The 24,784-nt window shown below is 38.8% G+C and overlaps 1 protein-coding gene across 1 annotated transcript in view; it reads right to left on the reverse strand.

Moving 5' to 3' along the window:
* The window catches only part of FDX1 (ferredoxin 1), a 41,131-nt gene that overhangs the window by 10,591 nt on the left and 5,756 nt on the right, over window positions 1–24,784 (reverse strand). The window contains exons 2-3 of the mRNA XM_072729880.1: window positions 24,656–24,780; window positions 2,605–2,734 (exon numbers count right to left, since the gene is read on the reverse strand). Of these exons, the coding sequence (XP_072585981.1) occupies window positions 2,605–2,734; window positions 24,656–24,780 (255 nt within the window). The remainder of the gene's footprint in view (window positions 1–2,604; window positions 2,735–24,655; window positions 24,781–24,784) is intronic.

Genomic DNA, 24,784 nt, shown 5'->3' on the forward strand with positions numbered 1-24,784 from the left:
TTTCATAACTAGAGGGTAACAGAAGGTAAATGTGACCAACAAAAAGCTCATCTTCAGTTTCCAGCGTCTACTACAACTACTGTTTTTTGGTGAAAGGGCTGACAAGCAATGAAATAATCAGAAGGCATGACAATGAAGAGAAGAGAGGTTTGAGCAATACCAAGAGAATGATTAATCAATCCCCAGAGCATTGAAACCTATGGACTATAGAAGAAAGCTTACCCTTTTTAAAGCTTTTAAAACAAGAAATTTGAAATAGAGACTTAAGTCATCAATTATCAAATGCGTATTTTTTGCCACATTTTTTAACATCTCTGAAATTGAGATGCATCTTAAAATCAATGGCTTCTTACAATCCCAGCTGCACTGGGAGGTGGCGGTCACATCAGAGCCATGAACTCAGTGACTATGTTTGATAGATGTCTCTCCAACTGAGTTATGGGAAGGATGTTAATATTACATGTGTGAAATAAGTCCAAAAAGTCTATGAAAATTAAGAATATAAAATATACATAGCAGGACATAAACCTGATATTAGTAAAGCAAATATTTGTCATTGGAAGAAGAACTATAAGTCCATTTTCTTTTTTTTTTTCAGAATTACTACCATTTTACTTATATTTTACTTTTTTAATAGTGATGTGCAAATCTATGTCAGACAAGTATAAATAGCTCTTTTAATATGCACAAAATGTTAAGTGATAACTTTGTACCAGTATTTTAATCAGCAGTCCTTTTGTCTTTCTTAGAGGCCCATAAAACCAAATATATTAATGTTACAGTCAAGTTGTCTACAATTGGATGGAATATGGCATGCAGGTCTTGGTTTCATTAATGTATCCATCAAGCATTTATTGAGCATCTAAAGGCCCAGAAATAAATGTCAGTGGGTATGCAAAGAACAGCAACTCACTTCCATCACTGAACACTTTTATGTGCTGGGTGCCAGGGATGCAGTAAGGAGGCAGCATCAGGCTCAGGGCCAACCAACCAATGGTCCAGAATCCAGCACTGAACATGGCATATTCACAGGCAACTTTCTTAACCCTGCCACCACATACTAGTTTCCTCACCTAATCCTAAAGATGAAGAATAAGCAGGTTCCTCATAGGATTGCTCTGGGAATTAATTACCAAATATCAGTATGGAGAGAATTTTCAATCAAATAGAAGAAATGAGATACATCTGCACATAATTAACATGTGAGATCATGACCAATATCACAGAGAGAAAGCGAGAGGGATGCCTGGGTAGTTCCTTGGTTGAGTGTCTGCCTTCAGCTCAGGTCGTGATCCCAGGGTTCTGGGACTGAGTTCCACCAGGAACCTGCTCCTCCCTCTGCCTGTGTCTCTGCCTCTCTCCGTGTGTCTCTCATGAATAAATAAATAAATTCTTAAAAAAAAAAAAAAGAAAGAAAGAAAGAAAGAAAGCCAGAGGATCTGAGAAGAGAACACTTACTTCTGGCCAGGGGAGATGGTGCTTAGAATGGGCTTTAAAGGATGGGAAGGATATGACACTTAATAAAAGATAATGGAGAGAAGCATTTGAGGCAAAGGGATTCAAGGCACATTTGAGACAATATGGGACTTCAGCTTGGCTTGGCTACTATGTAGGGAGGGTGTTAAACACCAAAGCCAACCTTAAGTAAGCCCTCATGATCTGGCTCCATTGAAATAGTAACTCAACTAACTACCTCCTCTAACACCAACCAAAGACTAGGTAATTTTTAAAAATAAAGTATCATTCAAGGCACCTGGGTGGCTCAGGTGGTGATCCCAGATTCCTGGGATGGAGCCCCACATAGGGCTCCCTGCTCAGTGGGGAGTCTGCTTCTCTCTCTCTCCCTCTGCCTGCCACTCCCCCCTGCTTGTTCTCTCAAATAAATAAATAAAATCTTTAAAAAATTTTAAAAATAAAGTATCACTCAGTATCATCATTACTATAAATCTGACTAGTTTTAAGAGTAATTCTACCCATTATTAATAGCAAGAATAAGCTTTAAGTTGGTATAAGGTACACTTAGAAACAAAACTATTCATTTTAATATAGTTACTATCATATCTTAAGTTTCTTTAAAAATTTTATTCTTTCAAGTAGGTAAAACTTCCCATGATAATTTCATCCAATTATCAAATCTGTCCTTTAAGAACACCATAAAAATCATTAAATTGAATCCCAATTTAATATTGATTTATTAAATCAATATTGATTTAATATTGAATCAATATTTATTTAATAAATATTGATTTATTAAATCAATATTGATTTAATATTGAATCCCAATCCCAATATTAAACTGTGATAAATATTAATCCCTGGAATAAAAATAGATTAAAGAAGATTTATTAGGATCTAGAACTTTTACCGCCAAGAACTTCAATTGATTTTTAACTTCAGCAAAAAGGAAAGTCTCATAAGGGTGAAAATTGTAGAAGAGTGAAAACTAAAAGAAATGTCACATATTTGATATTCAAGGTTTGTGACTGTTTTCTATCTTTGCCAGGAGATCACTATCACATGTGTGCGTCTGGTCTCAGACAGGAACTACTAAAAACTTTATCTTCCCAGATTGCTGGTCTAGCTGAAGTGGTCCTGACATCTTACCTATCTGTTAGTCCATACGCCAGATCGAGCATGTCATTCTCCTCATCAGTGATTGGTTCTAACTTCTCAAATATGTGCTCTTCAAAGATGAGGTGACATGTAGAGCAAGCCAAGGTTCCCTCACATGCACCTACAAAAGCAACAAAAATTGAACACACTCTCCCCTACATTAAATACAATTCAAATCTAGTTTGAATTAATCAAAGTGAAGTATTTCTAAATTTTAGAATCAGCATTAGCAAACAGAGATGATCGGACTTTGTTTCTGAATAATAATGAATCTTAGGGACAACGCCCCCCACCTTGCTCCCCTGCCTCCCGGCCCCCCTGCCTTGCACACACACACACACACAATTTGAAATCACTTTCACATATTCTCAAAAAGGTTCTAGGTTAGGTGCTGTGAAGGGAAACACAAATATACACAATCCTAATATCGAAGAGTTTACAAGTCAATAAACTCAGGCATGCACACATAATAACAATGTGTGCATTTTTAAACTTACACTGTAATGATTCATATAATAGCTATATAAGTTATTTACCTTTATTCTGGAGAGCTCAACACAATTTACGAAGCCTTGTGGTATATGACAGGAATCAGAAAGCAACCAAATATATGTCTAAATCAAATATTCTTCTCTCTCTCTCCTTCCTCATAAACAAGACAGAATCAGGGCAGCCCGGGTGGCTCAGCGGTTTAGTGCCACCTTAGGCCCAGGGCCTGATCCTGGAGACCTGGGATCGAGTCTCACATCAGGCTCCCTGCATGGGGCCTGCTTCTCTCTCGCCTGGGTCTCTGCCTCTCTCTCTGTGTATCTCTCATGAATAAATAAATAAAATATTAAAAAAAAAAAAAAAAAGAATCAAGTAAGTCATTGCAAGAGTTACACTGGTTTTAAAATAATGAAATAAGAATATTCCTCCCACCCTGTTTTTTTCAGGTTACTAATTTGACAGTTATTTACTGACAGTGCCTATTCTACGCCAGGTACTGCAAAAAGGGAACTGAAAAGTCATCGAGTCCAACCACACCATGACTAGATCTGCTCTGCAACATTTCCATCCCAGCGGTCGGTCACCTAAGCCTCAGAAAGCTCACCGCATAAGCCGCCAGTTCTGCACTGGGCTTCTGCGGACACCTAATTCATTAATATACCATCACCTCATATATTTATCTTTTTTGTGTTTTTTTTCTAGTGAAGACACTTCAGTTCTACTCTCTTAGCAAATGTCAGTTATACAACAAAGTGTTATCAGTTATAGTCACCATGTTACACATTAAATCCTCAGACCTTATTCATCTTACAGCTTTAAGTTTGTATCCTTTTACCAACCTCTCCCTATCCTCTCTCCCCCTCCCAGCAACTACTCTTCTATTGTTTCTTATTTTACTTTTTTAAAAGATTTTTATTTATTTATTCATGAGAGACACAGAGAGAGGCAGAGACATAGGCAAAGGGAGAAGCAGGCTCCATGCAGGGAGCCCGATGAGGAACTCAATCCCAGGACCCCAGGATCATGATTTGAGCTGAAGGCAGATGCTCAACCACTGGGACACCCAGGTGTCCCTCTTCTATTCTGTTTTTCTGAAAATTTTATTAACTGCTTATTTAGTGACTCTTCTAAACAGCAGCTTTACATACATTTGAGATTGCCCTTCCCTCTCCAGGCTGAGCTACTTCAAGTTTGTCTCACACAACAGCTAGAAATCCTAACCCCCAGCCTGGTTGAGCTTGTCAAAACTGGGCATCTAAAGGGGGATCTGACAAAACAGGATCATGGAGAATCATGTTCTGGTTAAATTCTGCCTGTAAAAGTTATTCTTGTTTTTTCCTCTTCATAATTTTTAAAGCCTCTACACAACTTTAAAAATTTCAGAGTCCTGGGCAGTCCAGGTGGCTCAGTGGATTAGTGCTGCCTTCGGCCCTGGGCGTGATCCTGGGGACCTGGGATCAAGTTCCTCATCAGGCTCCCTGCATGGAGCCTGCTTCTCCCTCTGCCTTGTGTCTCTGCCTCTCTCTCTCTCTCTGTCTCTCTCATGAATAAATAAATTAAAAATCTTAAAAAAAAATTCAGAGTCCTAGATGTAACTTCAGTTTGATTTAGATTCTCTTTTGGTCAATAGACAATACATAAAATACATAACTATTATCAATAACTAATTATCTGCTTAATTATCCTCTGCATGAATTAATTATTTTGATAAGAGTTGTTTCTTCATAATTTAAATATTTGTTATTCACATTTTATTATCTAAAAAAATCAAGAAAGAAACAAGAGACTTCCTTCAATGTCCATTCTTTCTAAATCTAATTCAAAGCAGTAACAGGATGAAGTGGAGAGGGACCCTACAGTGAAGTACAGGAATTACAGGTGGGCTCCAGAGCCAAACGCTCAGGCTTCAGTCCCTGCTCCATTTTATGAACAGCATCACCCTGAGGTACATTACTGCCCACACCTTGGCTCCCTCAGCAGTAGCTGCACCAGCCTCACATGGTAGTTGCAAGAATTACATATGAGTGTTTACTTAACATGTGCATTTGCAACCATACCATATAGGTAGTAAGCCTGATACAAGTTTATTATTATTTATCATGTATTAATGTTATTGTTACATATCAATACTATTATTTGTAAGTTATAAAGAATCTTAAAAAATTCAACTTTTTCTTTTTTATTTTATTTTTTTTTTAAAGATTTTATTTATTTATTCATGAGAGATACAAAAAGAGAGAGAGAGGCAGAGACACAGGCAGAGGGAAAAGCAGGTTCCATGCAGGGAGCCTGACATGGGACTTGATCCCAGGTCTCCAGGATCACGTCCTGGGCTGAAGGCAGTGTTAAACCGCTGAGCCACTTGGGCTGCCCTCAACTTCTTTTTAAATACAACAGGAATCAAAGCCAAGAAGTTAAATGAATGAAGATCATACTGCTAGTTAAAGGTGAGTCATAGCTTCAGCTAAGTTTCCCACTATTGAAGATTACTAGTTCCTGCCACTCCATAATCTAAGTTACTATACTTAAATATATCTAAACATATATAATAAATCTATACATAGAGATGCCTGGGTGGCTTAGTTGGTTGGGCATCCGACTCTTGGTTTCAGCTCAGGTCATGATCTCACAGTCCTGGGACTGAACCTCAAGTCAGGCTCTATTAGGCTCCATGTTCTGCGTGGAGTCTGCTTGAGTTTCTCTCTCTCTCTGTCCTTCTTCCCCACATGCTGTCTCTCTCAAACGAGTACATTAAAAAAAAATACACATATATGATATACAAATATATATACACATGTCAATTGGTTTGAACAAGTAGCTGACCTTTCTATTTTTGTGCAAAGTCAAACATGTCACTCAAAAAGGTAAATGGATATGTTTTACTTAAAGGAGGGGGGGCTTCATATGTATATCCTGCGTTCAAAAATTCCTGCACTAAAAGGAAAAATGTTCTAGTGTGACCCTGAAGACCTACCACACTGTCTCCTGTGTCCTAGGCAATTTCCTCATCTGTATAATGACTAAGGCAGATGATCTCGAAGGCCTTGGGGCGCTGGTATTCTATGGCCCCACAGAGAAGAACCACAATTCTCAATGGGCTTGTTCAGGATTGTTCAATAAACATATACTTCTCTCTCTTTTTTTGTTTTTTTAATATTTTATTTATTTATTCATGAGAGACAGACAAGAGAGAGAGAGATAGAGATAGAGATAGAGAGAGAGAGAGAGAGAGAGAGAGGCAGAGACACCGGCAGAGGGAGAAGCAGGCTCCATGCAGGGAGCCCGATGTGGGACTCGATCCTGGGTCTCCAGGATCACACCCTAGGCTGAAGGCGCTAAACTGCTGAGCCACCGGGGCTGCCCCATATACTTCTCTTGATTCCTATTTTCACTCCACCAGTACCCAGTCAAGACAAACTCAACACCAAAATGGCAAATCCCTCAAGAGATTCTGTAGGACAAAAATCAGGAAATCCAGCCTCCCTTTGTCTTTAAAACATAAGTCAAACAATCCTTGTAAGATGTCTCAAGCAACCTTCTTAATTTAAAGAGATTATCCTTCCTTTCAGAGTTCTGTTACTGAGAAAACCAAATCCTGACAACTGCAGGCCGTGTGAGACAGAACCCACATCTCTGGGCGAGATGGGGTGTGTGGAGGCTGCAGGAACAATGGATCTGATATGGAAGGTCTTCCCTATCCTCCTGAGGAGCTCCGACTTGTTCTGTACACCCAATATTCTCCACTTTGTCTCCTAAAACATTGGGTGGGTAACTCACATGCTCAGGTAGCCAACTGTCTCTCATGATGGGATGCCGCAGAGATGAGGGTGGCTAGAGGGTTATGGACACCTGTCCCTTCAGCTGTCCTCTCCCAGATCCAGCCTGTGGAGAGGTGGTGCTTGTGAACCTCTGGGATGGGTTATGGGAAGCTGCTAAAGGATTCTGAGCAGGAAAGTGATGTGGCATGTTTTATTTTGGATAGATCTCACCTGTGGCTATGTATAAAGAATGATTTGAGATGAATAAGAAAGAAGCAAAAACCATGAGATTTTACCAGTAGAGAGCCAAGGAGAGACCCCCTCCCAGAAAGGGATTCAAAATAAGAATGTTCCAAATGGTGGAGAGAGAGCCAGAAAGGTGCGATGTGAGAAAAGCCCAGGGAAGAGGAGAGTGCATACAATATGGTCTCAATCATTGTGGAATGGAGAGAAAAGTTCATATGCCCAATAAATCCCTCTGGAAAAATTTAGGACATTCCTTTTTGCACCACCTGGTCATATGAAATGAAGAGTTACCATCCCTGTTCCAGCTCTTCATAATGCTTTCAACTCTCTTCCCTAGGAAACTTGAATTCTTTTAACCTTCTCTTAAAGGTTTTATTTTCATTCTCTAGTATAATTTTCATTGCCCTCTCAGGAAACTTGCCAACTGTTTCCACATCTTGCTTAAGTTGCCAAGCTCAGAGCTGAAGAGGATTCTAGTAAGGATTTGACAAATATTAAGTATATACAGAAGATTAACTTTTGGTTCCTACAAGCTAAGTTCCTATTATATATTCTAGTCCTGTATTTACTCTTTAAATCAATATGCTATGTTCATAATCACCCCTTATTTCATGGTCCCTTTCAAACTCTGTCTGCCATAAGCTGTCAACAGGTGTGCTTTTCCTATTCTTTGTGCTAGGAAGAAATCAAATATAATAGAGACTTTTAGACTCGGCATGAAATCAAATCAGCCTGTATAAGATGGCAAACATGGCACCAGACTGACCTAACAGTCTTATTGTGCTATAAGAGTCACTTCTGAAAAAAACTGCAGCAAAGATTCATAAGATCTCATCAATCAGACTTATTAGAAGAAACAATCCAACAAAACCTCCAAGGTAATATGACAATCTGAATGGTATTTTTCTTTTGAGATTTAACCCATATGTTTTATTAAAAAAACAAACAAACAAACAGGAAGACTTATAGAAAATAGCGAAGACATATCCCTGAAAAAAAGTATTTAGGAGGAAAAAATACATCTTTTAAAGGAGCCTAAAACTGTGAGAAGAATAAGAGGCTATTTCAGAATAAAAAGTTATTCCTTTTCTTGTTCTTTTTTCATATAATAAAAGATTATTTCACATGATGGCTATTTCCTCCTATTTATTATGTTACTGGGTCTTGTAGTTAAAGATAGTTCTCCAATTGTGCCCTTTTGGGATATAGTTGTATGAATTTTAACACACATGTAAGTTTGTGTAACTACCACCACAATCACAAAACACAACAGTTTCATCACCCCAAAAAATCCCCTTGCACTGCTCCTTTGGAGTCACACCCTCCCCCATCCCTAACCCCTGGCAACCAAAGATATGGTCTCCATCCTACAGTTTAGTCTTTTCAGGATGTTGTATAAATATAAACATACAGTACGTGACCTTTAGAGATTGGCTCCTTTCACTCAGCATAATGCCTATGAGATTCATCTAAGTTGTCTTGTGCATCCACAATTCATTTCTATTTACTGCTGACAAGTATTCCACTGTGTGGATGTAGCACAGTTTGTTTCTAGCAGGTATGTTCTTGCATTGCATTGTGGCTTTCACTTGCATTTGTTCCAAAAATTGAAGATGTTGAATATCTGGGGTCGAGGGGGCGGGAGGGGAGATGAGGGGATTTCCATCATTTTTTCTAAAGCCATTTGGGAGAATGGCCTCATCTGTCTCTTGCACTACTAGGAGAAAGCTCTATATGGCCCAGAGTTGTACATACGTACAAGTTCAAGTTCAGCTGCCCTTGAATATATTTTTCTGTGCTTATTTGTCATCTCTATATTCTCTGTGGTGAAGTGTCTGTTCATATCTGTTAACTATTTTTTTAAAAAGATTTTATTTATTTATTCATGAAAGACAGAGAGAGAGAGAGAGAGAGAGAGAGAGAGAGAGAGAGAGAGGCAGAGACACAGGCAGAGGGAGAGGCAGGTTCCATGCAGGGAGCCCAACATGGGACTCGATCCCAGGTTTCCAGGATCATGTCCTGGGCCAAAGGTGGCACTAAACTGCTGAGCCACTGGGGCTGCCTTGTTACCTATTTTTTAATTGGGTTGTTGCTAGTCTAATGTTGAGGGTTTTTTTAAATATTTTATTTATTTATTCATGAGAGACACAGAGAGAGAGAGAGAGAGAGAGAGAGAGAGGCAGAGACACAGGCAGAGGGAGAAGCAGGCTCCATGCAGGGAGCCTGACGTGGGACTTGATCCTGGGTTTCCAGGATCACGCCCTGGGCTGAAGGTGGCGCTAAACCGCTGAGCCACCCAGGCTGCCCTAATGTTGAGTTTTCAGAGTTCCTTACATATTAGGGATACTAGTCCTTTATTGGACATGTGATTTGCAAGCATTTTCTCCCACTTTGTAGCTTGTCTTTTCATTCTTTTGACCATATCATTGGTGGAGTAAATTTTTTTAATTTTAATGAATTCCAATTTATATATTTTTTTCTTTTTCAGATTGTGCTTTTAGCATCATATCTAAGAATCCTTTGCCTACCTGGGTCCCAAGATTTTCTCCTATGTTTTCTTTTAAGGGTGTCATAGTTTTAAAATTTTACATTTGAAAAAAAATAATAATAAAATAAAATTTTACATTTGGATCTAAATCAATTTTAAGTTGATTTTTGTATAAGGTATCAGATATAGGTCAAGATTCCTTTCATTAAAAAAAAGATTCCTTTTTATTTGTCCACATGGATGTCCAATTGTTCCAACGTTACACCCTTTATTGAAAAGAGTATCCTTCCTTTATTAATTGCCTTCGTATCTTGGCCATAGCCAAGAAGTGGAAACAATCCAAATATCCATCAAAGGATGAAAGTGTAAACAAAAAGCAGTATATCCCTAAAATGGAATATTAATATTATTTGGTCATAAAAAGGAATGAAGTATTGATATATGCCACAACACAGATGAACCTTAAAAATATTACACTAGGGCAGCCTGGGTGGCTCAGCGGTTTAGCACCACCTTCAGCCCAGGGCGTGATCTTGGAGACCCTGGATCGAGTCCCAAGTCAGGCTCCCTGCATGGAGGCTGCTTCTCCCTCTGCCTCTCTGTCTGTCTGTCATGAATAAATACATAAAATCTTAAAAAAGAAAGAAAAAAAGAATACTCTTTAAAAAAATATTATACTAAATGGAAGAACTCAGTTACAAAAGACGATTTATAATATGATTCCATTCACATGCAGTATCCAGAATAGGCAAATCTATAGATATAAAAAGTAAATATGTGATTGTTTAGGGGTGCAGAATGGGGGGCTGGAAGACATAGCTAAAAGGTAAAGAATGTCACTTTGGAGTAATGAGAATGTCCAATTGGAGTAATGAAAATGTCTTAAAATTCACTGTGGTGAGAGAGTGACAGCAGAAAGATAGACAACAAAGATGTGCCTTGATCATATCCCACCCTCAACAATGACAACTTGGCACCCCTTTACACAGTGCCTCTGTGGGAGCTGTGGGATCCAGGCAGGAGACTGAAACTCCGGTGCAGCCCCAGAACGAGGAGAGCTGTTTTGCGAAGACACTGCCAAACAGGCCCATTCACTCCTGCCTCATTCAGAGTACTGGGTTTGAGCTGAATGATTAGGGGGCGGTGAGTAAGAGATTTGCAGCCAGGTCTTGCAATATTATCAAAGGGACACGAATTTTATTTTATTTTATTTTATTTTATTTTATTTTATTTTATTTTATTTTATTTTATTTTTATTTATTTTTTAAAAAGATTTTATTTATTTACTCATGAGAGACACACACACACACACACACAGAGGCAGAAACACAGGCAGAGGGAGAAGCAGGCTCCATGCAGAGCACCCCATGTGGGACTCGATCCCGGGTCTCTAGGATCACACCCCGGGCTGAAGGTGGCACTAAACCACTAAGCTACTTCCCAGGACATGAATTTTATTAACCATGTCATGTACTGTAGTGGTGCCCACCTATGAGCACCAGGAATGGCCTATGGATACCCCAAGCACTCCACACATCTTACCCACACATCTCCCCTCTGGCCTGGTGGCCAAATCCCCAGGCACACTCCCAAAGGTAGCAACAATGAGCTTATACAGACAACTAGTAGGCATGTGCACAACACCAGCCTGAATCTGCAAGCCCAGGAGGACTGACTGCCCTTGGAAAAGTAAAAAGGGAGGTTGTTCGCATACAACCTGGCTCTGCAGAATTCAAAAAGCACATAAGCTTAAGAAGTGTGCCACAAGAGGGAGCAAGCATGCAGCAGGTGAATCTACTGAAGGCCTGACAAAAATTTCCCTACCCAGTCTGCAAAGACCAGAGGAGGTGACTGCCACTGCAGATATGAAGGCAGCATCACAAGACTTTGAGGAATGTGAAAAATCAAGAAAACACTGCACCACCAAAAGAACACAATAATCTTCCAATAACTGACCCTAAAGACACAAAGATCTGCTCCTTACCTGATAAAGAATTCCAAATAGATGTTTTAAGGAAACTCAATAAGCTACAAAAAAACACAGAGACAATTCGATGAAATCAGGAAAATGAGGCATGTACAAAATAGTACATAGTAGTTTAACAAAGAGCTAGAAATCATAAAAGAAAACCAAAGAGACATCCTGGAGCTGAGAGGACAATGAATGAAATGGAAACTGCAAAAGAGACTATCAACAACACAAGGGACCAGGCAGAAGGAAGAATCTGCAAATTAGAAGGTTGGACCTTTAAAATTATCCTGTCAGAGGAAAGAAAAAAAAAAAAGGAATGGAAAAGAGTAAGAAAGTTTATGTGATCTGCTGGTGTTCTGACCATCAAAACAAACAACCCATAAATTCCTGGAATCCCAGATGGAGAAGAAAGGGAAAAGACAGTAAAATGCTTATTTAAAGAAATAATGGCTGAGAACTTCCAAAATCTGGGAGAGATTTGGACATGCAAATTCATGAAGCTCACAGGTCCCCAAACAAACTCAACTTGAAGAGATCTTCTTGATTATAATAAAACTGCCAAAAACCAAACACAAAGGAATCTTCATAGGAGTAAAAAAAAAGAAGCTGGTGATTGACAAGGGAATCCCCATAATGCCCTCAGTGGATTTGTCAGCAGAAACATTACAGGCCAGGAGACACTGGGATGACATATACAATATGCTGGCAGGAAAACCACCCTCCCAAATACTCTGACAAAGTCATCCTGTGGAATTGAAAGAGAGACAGACCCTCCTGACAAACAGAAACTAAGGAAGTTCTTCACCACTAAACCTGCCTTGAGGAAAGGAATCCTTAAAGAAAAAGTGGAAGAACATGGGGTGCCTGGCTGGTTCAGTCAGTAGAGCATGTGACTCTTGATCTCAGGGTTGTAAGTTCGAGCCCCACACTGGGTGTAGAGATTACTAAATAAAATGAAAGGATGCTAATTAGTAACATGGAAATATATAACACACTGGTAAAAGTAAGTACAAAGTCACATTCAGCATACTCTAATACTGTAATATGGTGGTGTATTAACCACTTAATTCCAGGATAAAAGTTAAAGGAAAAAATGTATTAAAAATAACTATAGCTTTAATAATTTGTTAATAAATACACAATATAAAGTTGTGATATCAAAAACTGAAAGGGGGGAGTAAAAAGTATAGTTTTTTGGCATGTGATCAAAGTTAAACTATCAGAATAGATAAGACAGTAATAACTACAGATGTTTTATATAAGCCTCATGGTAGCCACAAAGCAAAAACCTCAGTAGATACATGATGAATAATGGGAATCAAAGCATGCTACTATGTAAAATCATCAATTTACAAAGGAAGACAGCAAGAAAGAAAGAAAGGAATATGGGATCTACAAAACAGCCAGAACACAATGAACAAGATCACATTAGTAAGTTCTTACCTATCATAATTACACTGAATGTAAATAGATTAAATTCTCCATTCACAGGTATAGTGTAACTGAATGGATAAAAACACAAGACCCAACTATTTGCTACCAACAAGAAACTCACTTCAGCTTCAAGGATACACAAAAGCTCAAAGTGAAGCAATGGAAAAATACTCCATACAAGTAGAAACCAAAACAGAGTTAAATATACTCATATCAGACAAAATAGACTTTAGCTCAAAAGCCGTAATAAGAGATAAAGAAGGCAATTATATGATAAAAGAGTCAATTCATCAAGAAGATATAATAGTTGTGTAAATATATTCATTCAAATGGGAACACCAAAATATATTAAGTAAAGACTAACAGATCTAAAAGACAACAATACAACAATAGCAGGGGACTTCAATACCCCAATTTCAACAATGGATAGGTCAACCAGGCAGATAATCAACTGGGAAACCTTAGACCTTAACTATGCTTTAGACCAAATGGACCTAACAGACATTCCACCCAAAAGCAACAGAATACACAATCTTCTCAAGTGCACACTAACATTCTGCAGGATAGATCCTATGTTAGGTCATAAAACTGGTCTTAAACATTTAAGAAGACTGAAATCATATCAAGTATCTTCCAACTACAATAGTGTGAAGCTAGAAATCAATAACAGGAGAAAACCTGGAAAATTCACAAATATGTGAAAATAAAACACACTCCTGAATAACCAATTGGTCAAAGAAAAACTCCAAAGATAAATTAAAAAAGGAAAATCTTGAAACAAACAAAAATGGAAATACAACAACCCAAAATTTATGGAATGCAACAAAAGCAGTTCTAAGAGGGAAGTTTATAATGATAAAAATACCTACATTAAGAAAAAGAGAGATCGCAAATAAACTTTAAACATGAAGGAACCAGAAAAAGAACAAACTAAGCCCAAGGTTAGCTGAAGGAAAGAAATAACAAAGATCAGACAGAAATAAATGAAAGAAACCAGAAAATAATAGAAAAGATCAATGAAACTAAAAGCTGTTTTTTAAAAGATAAAACTAACAAACCTTTAGCTAGACTAATAAAGAGAGAAAACTAAAAAAAAAAAATATGCATATCAGATCAAAGAAGAGACATTAAAACTGACACCACAAAAATACAAATGATCCTAAGAGAATACTATGAAACAATTATATACCAACAGATTGGACAACCTAAGAGAAATGGAAAAATTTCTTGAAACATACAACCTCCCAAGACTGAATCATGAAGAAACAGAAAATTTGAACAGACCAATATCAGTAAAGAGATTAAATTAGTAATCAATGGAAAGCCCAGGATCAAATGGTTCAACTGGTGAATTCTACCAAACATTTAAAGAAGAATTAATGCCAATCCTTCTCAAACTCTTCTGAAAAACTAAAGAGGAAAGAACACTCCCAAACTCATTTTATGAGGCCAGCATTTCCCTGATACCAAAGCTGGCCAAGCAAAGATAACTACAGGGCAGTATCTTTGATGAATACAGTGTAAAAATTCTCAACAAAATATTAGCAAATATTCAATAGCACATTAAAAGGATCCTACATCATGATCAAGTGGATTTTATTTTGGGGACGCAGGAATGGTTCAACAAATGTAGATCAATAAATGTGATACACCACATTAATAGAAAGTAAGATAAAGGGCAGCCCCTGTGGCTCAGTGGTTTAGCACCACCTTCAGCCCAGGGCCTGATCCTGGAGACCCAGGATTGAATCCCATGTCAGGCTCCCTACATGGAGCCTGCTTCTCCCTCTGCCTGTCTCCGCCTCTCTCTCTCTCTCTCTCCCCCTCTCTGTCTCTCAAGAATAAATAAAACTTAAAAAAAAAAAAAAGATAAAAATCATATGATCACCTAAATAGATGCAGGGACACCTGAGTGGCTCAGTAGTTGAGCATCTGACTTCGGCTCAGCTCGTGATCCTGGGGTCCTGGGGTCCTGGGATCAAGTCCTCACATAGAGCTCCCCACAGGACTCTTTCTCCTTCTGCCTATGTCTCTGCTTCTCTCTTTCTGTGTCTCTCATGAATAAATACATAAAATCTTGAAAAAATAAATAGGTGCAGAAAAAGCATGTGACAAAATTCAACATCCTTTTATGATAAAAACTCTCAACAAGTATGGAGTACAAAGGGAACAAACCTCAACATTATAAAGGCCATATAATGACAAGCCCATAACTAATGATTAAAGGTTAAAAGCTTTTCCTCTAATTTCAGACAAGAACTGACATCTTTACTATGTTAAGTCATCTAATCCACAGAGTATGCTTTTTTGCTACTTTGGTCTTCATTTTCTCTCCTCAGAGTTTTTATAATTTCCAAGAGAGAGATGCTATATTTTGTTAGATTTAGACCTAAAAATGTCAATTTGGTGAGCTACTGTAAATGTTCTTTAAATTTTTTTTTTTTTTGGTTTCCAGTTGTTCATTGCTGGTATATAGAAATATAATGGATTTTTGCGTGTTGACCTTATATCCCAGGACTTTGCTAAAACCTATTAGGAAAAAAATAAATTCACTAGTTCTAAGATTTTTTTATACATTCCTTTTGATTTTCTATGTAAGCAATCACTGTCAAAAACAGAGGCAATTTTATTTCTTCCTTTTCAATCTATATGCCTTTTCTTTTTCTTTTTGTCCCCCCCCCCCCCAAACACACACACAGGCTAAGACTTACAGTGTGATGTTAAACAGGAATGCTACAACTAGACATCCTTGCCTTATTCTTGATCTTAGGGGACAGGCATTCCATCTTTCACCATTAAGTATGTCAGGTGTAGGCTTTTGTAGTTGCCCCTTATCAGCACCTGATTTTGTACAACTAGAGCTGATCTGGTGCTGCGTACTTGTTTTAGGTTAAAACATGGAGGCTGCCATCAATTCTATATCCCCCTTTGACATACAGTTCTCATCCTTACTGAACACTTCTGTAGCTCCCAACTCCACTAGAGTTACAATCCAAACTGACAACAGCTATGGACAGGAACAAAGTGGATGACATTCCTATTGGGCCTTTATCTTCTAACTCCTTTCCAGCATCATGGAATTCCCAGGCTCTAGGCCTCCAGGAAATCATCTTTATTGAAAATCAGCAGTGCATATGTTCCCACTACCAGAATGAGGTGCAGAGTGGACAAAGGAGTCCCTATAGTGAATGTGTGTGTTATGGTGTGTGTGTGTGCATGTGCACAGCAGGTTGGTCCAGGGAGTTTTTTATCTAGAGTCAGAAGTCACAATGCATACTTTTTCATAGAAGCCAGCCTGTAAATGGTGATTACATAAGTTGTGAAGAAATGGGTTCTGCGGTTCGCTTGAAAATTTAGCTACCACATATATCATTATTTTCATGGGAAAATAAATCCTAAATGCCAAATAGTTGATCTGAAAATGGATCTGGAGAACAAAACCCTATTCATAAAATGGGGAGTGCCTATTATTGCTTATTCTTATCACACACACAGAGACCAAGTCTACAAAACAAGAGCTGGGAGGCAATGTATAAAAGGAAAAAGCATACGGAAGGAACAACTATAGTACCTTCCATCTAAAACTGATAGTTGATCAGAATATGGAAGCATTAATATAATGATACAAGGGGAGAGAAGGTTGAAGGGGCAAAAGTTATGTGACCTCTGCTTTTACACAACCCCACAGCGATATTAGTTCCTGCCAGTTTTTAGTGTCTTTTTAAGTGGTTGGTTATATAGGAGTAAATTAATGGGGGAGTGTGTGTGTATGTACATATAAATATGCATGTATATGTATATCTATATACGTATTTTGAGATTTTATTTGACAGAGAGAGTCCACAAGCACGGGGAAAGGTGGAGAAACAGGTTCTGCTGCGCAGGGAGCCCAATATGGGGCTCATCCCAGGACCTCGGGATCATGACCTGAGCCAAAGGCAGACAGACACTTAACTGACTGAGCCACCCAGACACCTTCTACATTTTTATATATAGATACACACAAGTATATATACGTAAGCATAAAGTGATCACATTTTATGAAGGATGTATTCTCAAAGATTTTGGAAATTGTTGGTCTCATAATTCAAGAAAAGGTAAAATAGATGGGTTCAAATAGTTCATCAATCTCTAATCTTATCACGTTTTTATTTTAATATGCACTTATGTTGGGGCACGTGGGTGGCACAGTTGGTTAAGCATGGGACTCTTGGTTCTCTTTTTTTTTTTTTTTTAAGATTTTATTTATTTATTAATGAGAGACACAGAGAGAGAGGCAAAGACACCAGCAGATGGAGAAGCAGGCTCCACCCAGGGAGCCCGATGTGGAACTCTATCCCAGGTCTCTAGGATCAGGCCCCGGGCTGCAGGTGGCGCTAAACCGCTGAGGCTGCCCCCAAGGTTCTCTTGGTTTTTTTTTTTTTTTTTTTTTTTTTATTTTTTTATTTTTTTTTTTTTATTTATTTATGATAGTCACAGAGAGAGAGAGAGAGGCAGAGACACAGGCAGAGGGAGAAACAGGCTCCATGCACCGGGAGCCCGATGTGGGATCCGATCCCGGGTCTCCAGGATCGCGCCCTGGGCCAAAGGCAGGCGCCAAACCGCTGCGCCACCCAGGGATCCCGGTTCTCTTGGTTTTAACTCAGGTTTGACCTCAGGGTCGTGGAATTGAGCCCCACCTCCAGCTCCTCCTCAGCAAGGAGTCCACTTGAATATCCCCTCTCCCTATCCATCTGTCCCCTACCCCACCCCACCCACGCACGCATACACGCACACAAATAATAAAATAAAATACACCTGGGTAGAAAAACATTTCAAGTAAAACTTTTTACATTACTATGTCTACCTTTCAAATAAGTGAAACTACTTAGCACAGACAATAATCAGATTTAGGGACATATTACAGCCACATTGGTATTCGCCCCTGGTGCTGACATTTTATCTGTCATCCTTGCTTGGTTACACAACAATTTTCATGAACTTAAAGCTATGCATGCTTTAGTGCGGCTTTTATTTTGTCGGCACTCTGGCTAATGATTAAGAGTTCTCCTAAATTAACAGTAATACATATCATGACAGATTTTTGGCTTTCTTCATAGCTTTTTGTCACATCTAAGTTCTAATCCAAAATAACTGATTTTCAGATGCATTTTTCAGCATTAGCACTTAATGACTGCTTGGCTGAAATAGTTACAGGCTTTAAAAATACTAAATTATAACCAGAGTTTAAAATATCAGCACTAGGGGATCCCTGGGTGGCTCAGTGGTTTAGCTCCAGCCTTCAGCCCAGGGCGTGATCCTGGAGACCCGGGATTGAGTCCCGCGTCGGGCTCCTTGCGTGGAGCCTGCTTCTCCGTCTGCCTGTATCTCTGCCTCTTTCTATCATGAATAAAATCTTAAAAAAAAAAAAAATCAACACTGTAGTCAACAAAATCACACATTCAGATTTCTATAAATAGCAATCTATATGACAGTGACAAAGGATGGCAGGTATCTGTTTGCCAGTTAAAGTGGTATCACTTTAGCTGCAAAAACAAATGTAAAATTTATAGTTCACGCAGGCTGTCATGTGGAACCTATGGGATTCTTGACAAAAGTTTTAGTTTCCACGGTATTTCGGATTTTGCTAGCATAAGACCTTTAAGACTGTTAATCTGCAAAATTTCAAATTCACATAATTTAAAAATTACCTCAAGAATAAGTAAGTATGATCACTGCCTTATCTCAAGGTTGGTAGTAAATAAAATTTCTCCAAATCAAGTTTTGTTTTTGTTTGTTTTTTAGTGGGGGAGGTAGAGAGACAGAGGGGGAGAATCTTAAGCAGGCTCCACAGCCAGTTCAGGGCTCAATCCCATGACCCCGAGATCATGACCTGACCCAAAATCAAGAGTCAGACACTAACCCAACTGAATCACCCAGGCACCCCTGGACTGAGTTTTTTTTTTTTTTTTAAACAAGGCTAATAATACTAAGTTGTTGTGCAAATGCTCAGAAATTCTTGCCATGATATTAATTCCCAGAGAAAGATCTACAGACTATTGCTCCTTTCATGTTTTTTGAGTGTTTTCCAACAGGAAAAAGATAATTTTGTGTGTATCTGTGCACATGTGTATCTTATATTAAGATTACTTTGTACAGATATAATGCTAACAAGAAAGATTGCCCACGTCGACCTAATCCCTTCCCCCAAAAAATCCGGAGTATAACTATTATTATATATTAATAATGTGAAACAATATATAAATATAAAATCTAATTTTCTAGAGTGAAGTTTAATCTAGCACAGCCAATAATACAGTATACCAATAGGGAATCAATAAACATGATAGGAATGCATATAGATTTATGTGAACATTATCAGGATCTCCCAATTTGAATAATTTTCCTCAAAAGAGACATGAAGGAAATAGATGATGTAGCAGAAATAAATAAGATCTGAATAAACTAGGTACATTTGATCAGAGAGGTATAACTGCCCCCTAGTGACGGAATACTACAATACACTCTGAAAACAAAAGATCTTCCAAAAGATCAATATAAAAGTTTGAAGTTAAAAAAAAAAATAGTTGGAAATAAGCATGCTTATGTGTTGCTTCCAAAATTTACCATTTTTCCTTTTTACTCATTTATTTTAAAAAAATTTTTTTTTTAATTTTTTTTAATTTATTTATGATAGTCACAGAGAGAGAGAGAGAGGCAGAAACACAGGCGGAGGGAGAAGCAGGCTCCATGCACCGGGAGCCTGATGTGGGATTCGATCCCGGGTCTCCAGGATCGCGCCCTGGGCCAAAGGCAGGCGCCAAACCGCTGCGCCACCCAGGGATCCCCCTTTTTACTCATTTATACCATAGTTCATTACTTCATATACAGTGAGGAATAAAACTGGAATGATTTTCTCCTCTATTATGCCTTTTAGGAGGAAGCGGCACAAGTAAATGAAGGAATATATAAGAGCTGTGAAAGAAATAGGATGCTGTGATGGAGAATAATGGGTTCAGGGCAGTGAGAGGAGTCCTACTTCAGACAGGGTGGTTGGTCAGGCCTCACTGAGGAAGTAACATATAACCTGAGCCTGGAGGGACGAAAACCCCAAGTACAGGAGGAGAGACGGGGTGTCCCAGGCAGAGAAAATGTATGTAAAGTGTGTATGAAGTCTCAGAAAAAACTGGTGAGTACAGCCCCTGAGAAAAGGCCCGTGGGGCCTCGTAGGCTGGAGTAAAGAATGTGGACTTATCCTAAGTGACACAGGAGGTTATTTGTGGTCTTTAATCAGGGGACGGCATGCCCGATGTGCCTTAGGACAAATCCCAAGTGGTGGGCTCCAGAGGGGAAGGTCGGCACAGGTCCTGGTATACAGTGGCTGGCCGGCCCCAGGCACTGACTGCAGGGATGCAGGAAGTGGGACCCACTTAGATTTTGGGGGCACAAGTAACAGGAGCTCCTGATGGCACTGGAGGTAGGGGATTGGGGAGGAGGAGTAAGATTCTCCAGTTTGGGGCTTGAACCACTGAGCAATGCTCCTTGCCAACAGTAAAGCCCCGAGGAAGAACATGTTTTGGGGGAAGGGAACAAAATCAAAAGCTCTTTAGGTATGTTGACTTTCAAATGCCTGTGTAATTTCCAAGAAGAGATGTCAAGTAGAAAGTTGGATCTTAAGTCCAGGGCTTGGGGAGAGGTGAACTAACAATGTAAAGGGAAGACTTTATGGACATCTACACAGGATTTAGGGTCACAGAGGGATGCGATCACCTGGGGAGAAATGTAAAAAGGACTCTGTACATGGTCAGCTTCGCTATTGTAGGACTTACGACAAGGGCAACATTTGACAAGAGTCTCCATTTTCAACATCAGGAATTAACCAAACAGCTGCCCCCAGGCTTCTTGACCTCGTTTCCTTCATCTTTATTCTAGAAAGTGGCTTAGGCTTAACTCTATCTGTCGTGAAGCCGGTTTAGTTTATCTCAAGTTTGTACTTACACGCCAAAATTTCTGGACATGTTCGGGTCATTGATCCTTAAATCTTTTCTCCTGAGACCACATAAGTGAGTGCAGACTTCTCATCAAGCTACCCAAGATTGTGGCATTAAATTTTCTATATTAGGTGGTAAGGGGAAAAGATTCTTCTAGTGGTTACCTCGGTGGGATGGGAAGCCTTTTTTTTCTTTTTTAAGACTATTTGAGAGAGAGAGTGTGCATGGATGTAGGAGCACGGGGAGGGGTGGAGGGAGAGGGAGAAGCAGGTTCTCCGCTGAGCAGGGAGCCCACGACGGACTCGATCTCAGGATGTCAGGATCATGACCTGAGCCAAAGGTAGATGCTCAACCACTGAGCCACCCAGGTTCTCCTAAAATCCTATTTTCTAAGCACCTTTGCTTATAGAGCATCTACTCCTAAATTAACAGCACAGAATGTTAGGGGAGACATTCCAGAGTTACTGGTTTGGGAGTGCATTCCAGTATGACACCATCCCCTGACAGTTAGTGAACACTGTGCCAGGATATCAAGATTTCAAGTTTTTCAACAGCATAAAAGTTACAAGTTCCAATGCACACAAATAACAGCACGGTTCACCTGCTCCTGTCAAAGATCAGGAAACACTTCTATTTATCTGCTGAAGTGGCTCCAACCATATGGCATTAGCATAAACAACAGTCTATAATTCACCATGATTGTCAGCTTTAAAATTAAGTGAATCTCTTCACATTTTAAAAATGGGGATAGATTCACACAATTTCAAACACTGCATAGAATATGAAACTTCAATATTTTCCTATCACCCTGACTTTATGTAATTCATGTTTGCATAAAATGTAACCACAATATAGGTCTTAAAAAGCATAGAAATGTTATTGGTAGTCACAGAGTAGTATAATGGATGAATTTTATTTTACATGTTTATTAAATTTTTCAAAGTTTTCTACAGTGGAATTACATTGATTTTTTAATCATAAAACAATGTTACTTTCTGTGTTTATACAGATTTTATTTCTTACCCCAATTTTTTAATTGTAGTAAAATATACATAACATAAAATATACTATCTTTTGCCATTTTTAAGTATATGAGTCAGTGGCAGTAAGTACGCTGATTATGCTGTACAACCAATCACCACTATTTCCAGAAGATACTCTTCATCCCAGATTCTTCCCTTAGTCTCTGGTGACCTTCTTTGTCTCTCTGAATTTGCCCATTCTAGGTAGCTCATGTACATGGAATCACAGAGTATTTGTCCTGTTTTGTCTAGCTTACTTCATTTAGCACAAATGTTCTCAGGGATCATCCACATGGCAGGTTGTATCAGAATTTCACTTCTTTTTATGGCTGAATAATACTCCATTTTATGTATATACCACATTTTGTTTATCCATTCATCTGGGCACTGTGAATGCTGCTGCTAAGAACACTCCTGTACCTACGTGTACCTATGAGTATCCCAAGTATCCGTTTGAGTCTCTGCTTTCAATTCTTTGGGGGATATACCTAGAATGGAACTGCTGTATCACAAGGTAACTGTGTAACTATATGAGGACCTGCCAAACTGTCTTCCACAGCAGCTGCACCATTGTACATTCCCACCAGCAAGGCATCAGGGCTCCAATTTCTCCTTGTCCCTGCTAACTCTTGTAATTCTCCCATTTTTCTGACAACAGTCATCCGGATGGATGTGAAGTAGCATCTCATCATGTACACAGATTTTTATATAGAAAAGACTAATGCAAATATTTATAACACTTTCTTAATATCAGATATTATTCTGAAGACACATACTAATTTAATCATTATGAAAGTCCTAGGAAGTTAGTACTATTATTATCCTTATTTGATAGATAATGGAAGTGAAACACAGGGAAGGTTGGTGATTTTGTCAAGTCAGAGATATTAAAGTACGTCACTACAGGGGCACCTGGGTGGCTCAGTCAGTTAAGCATCTGCCTTGGAACACAGATGTCTGCATTTTTAAAACTTTTATAGAGGTTCTGAAACTCAGTCCCAACCAAGAACTACTGCATTAGACTAAAAAATTCCTTATAATTAGAACTTTCTCAACTATTTCTGTGACAGGTGTTCACACAGGAAAGACATTTCTTAGGAGAAATGACAGAAAGGAAAAAGCGGAGCTTTGGGAGTTAGAGCTTGGGTTTGGGTCCTAGATCCTTTCACTGATTCCATGTATGACCCAGGGAAAATTAATTTCTCCAAGCCTTATTTTCCGTATCTGTAAGACAGAAGTTTAAAAGAACAAGTCTAATTCTCAGAGTTGTTACAAAAACAGATGACATATGCTGGAATGTCATATGCACTTGAAGAGCAGTTGTTATAATTAACCCTGAAACTGAAGTTAAATTTAGAAACTCAGCAAATATTATGCACCATCAACTCTGAACAAAATCTGCTCTGTGAGGTACCTAGGCAAGAGCTCACCATCTCATACAGGAGAGGGGCGTTCTCCTTGAAAAGGAACACTGTGATGAGCATTAACATAGATAGGCATGCTTATTATATGACAGGAAAATGGAAGAGGAGAAGTAATTCTGGTCTGGAAAGCTCTCTTAAAAATGCGATGTGAACAGTGCTTTGAGAGAAGCACATCAGATATACTCCTTGGGCCTTACTGCAGACCAATGGTTCTCAAACTTAACACGTATCAAAATCATACAGAGGACCTGTCAAAACATTGCTGGGCCCTCCTGCAGACTTTCTGATTCTATAGGCCTGGTGTGAGGCCTGAGGATCTGCACTTCCCAAGTGACACCAATGCTAATGGTAAAGGGAACCCCCTTTGAGAACCACCACTCCAGAAAGAGAGTGTGCTTGAGCAAAACTATTAGGTTGTAAAAAACAAAAGAAGACTAAGGAAGTGTCACAGACTGAAGATGTAATACCTAAATGCAACATGGGCTCCTGGATCAAATCCTAAAACAGAAAAAACATTCATGGGATAATTCTATTAAGTCTAGAGTTTTTGAGTTATTCAACTAATGTTAATTTCTGTGTTTTGATTATTATACCATAGTAATATAAATTGTTAACAGTAGGAAGAAGTGAGCAAAGATTATATAGGAAAATTATTTTCTGAACAAAGATATTTCCAAATATAAAGTTAAAACCAAAAATATAAGTCAAAACTAACTACTCTTCTGTGATACAACATTCATTATCTCTAACCTGGTGCTTTCTTTCTTTTTTTCTTTTTAAAGATTTTATTTATTCATGAGACAGAGAGAGGGGGATGGGGCAGAGGGAGAAGCAGGCTCCACACAGGGAGCCTGACGTGGGACTCGATCCTAGGATGCCAGGATCACGCCATGGGCTGAAGGCGGAGCTAAACCGCTGAGCCACTGGGGCTGCCCTAACCTGGTGCTTTCAACTCCACTTTCCACTCCCAGCTTAGGGCACACAAGTCATCAGTAATCAGGCAACAGACTTTGGGGCACATGGTTAATTAAATGTACAAAGAGAAACACAGCATCACTCATATTCTTTATAAATGAGAATTTAACACTAACAATCCTGAATTTTAAAATTTTAACACATTTTGAATTTTAATGTTTTACTTAGCACGCTAACAGTTAAAATTCTGCAAAAAAAAACACAGAAAGTTGAAGCCTACTTAATGGTTTCACTTATACATTTTAAGGAATGTTTCATACTCACCAAAGCCATCAATATCTAGATTGTTTTCAATCACAACATCTAGTAGAGAGTCACCAACTTTTCCTTTGGCTGTTAACGTCTCACCATCACGGTTTACAAAGTGGACTGTTACTTTATCTTCTGAGCTGG

Source organism: Vulpes vulpes, chromosome 12, assembly GCF_048418805.1.
Source record: "Vulpes vulpes isolate BD-2025 chromosome 12, VulVul3, whole genome shotgun sequence".
NCBI classification, from domain to species: Eukaryota; Metazoa; Chordata; class Mammalia; order Carnivora; family Canidae; genus Vulpes; species Vulpes vulpes.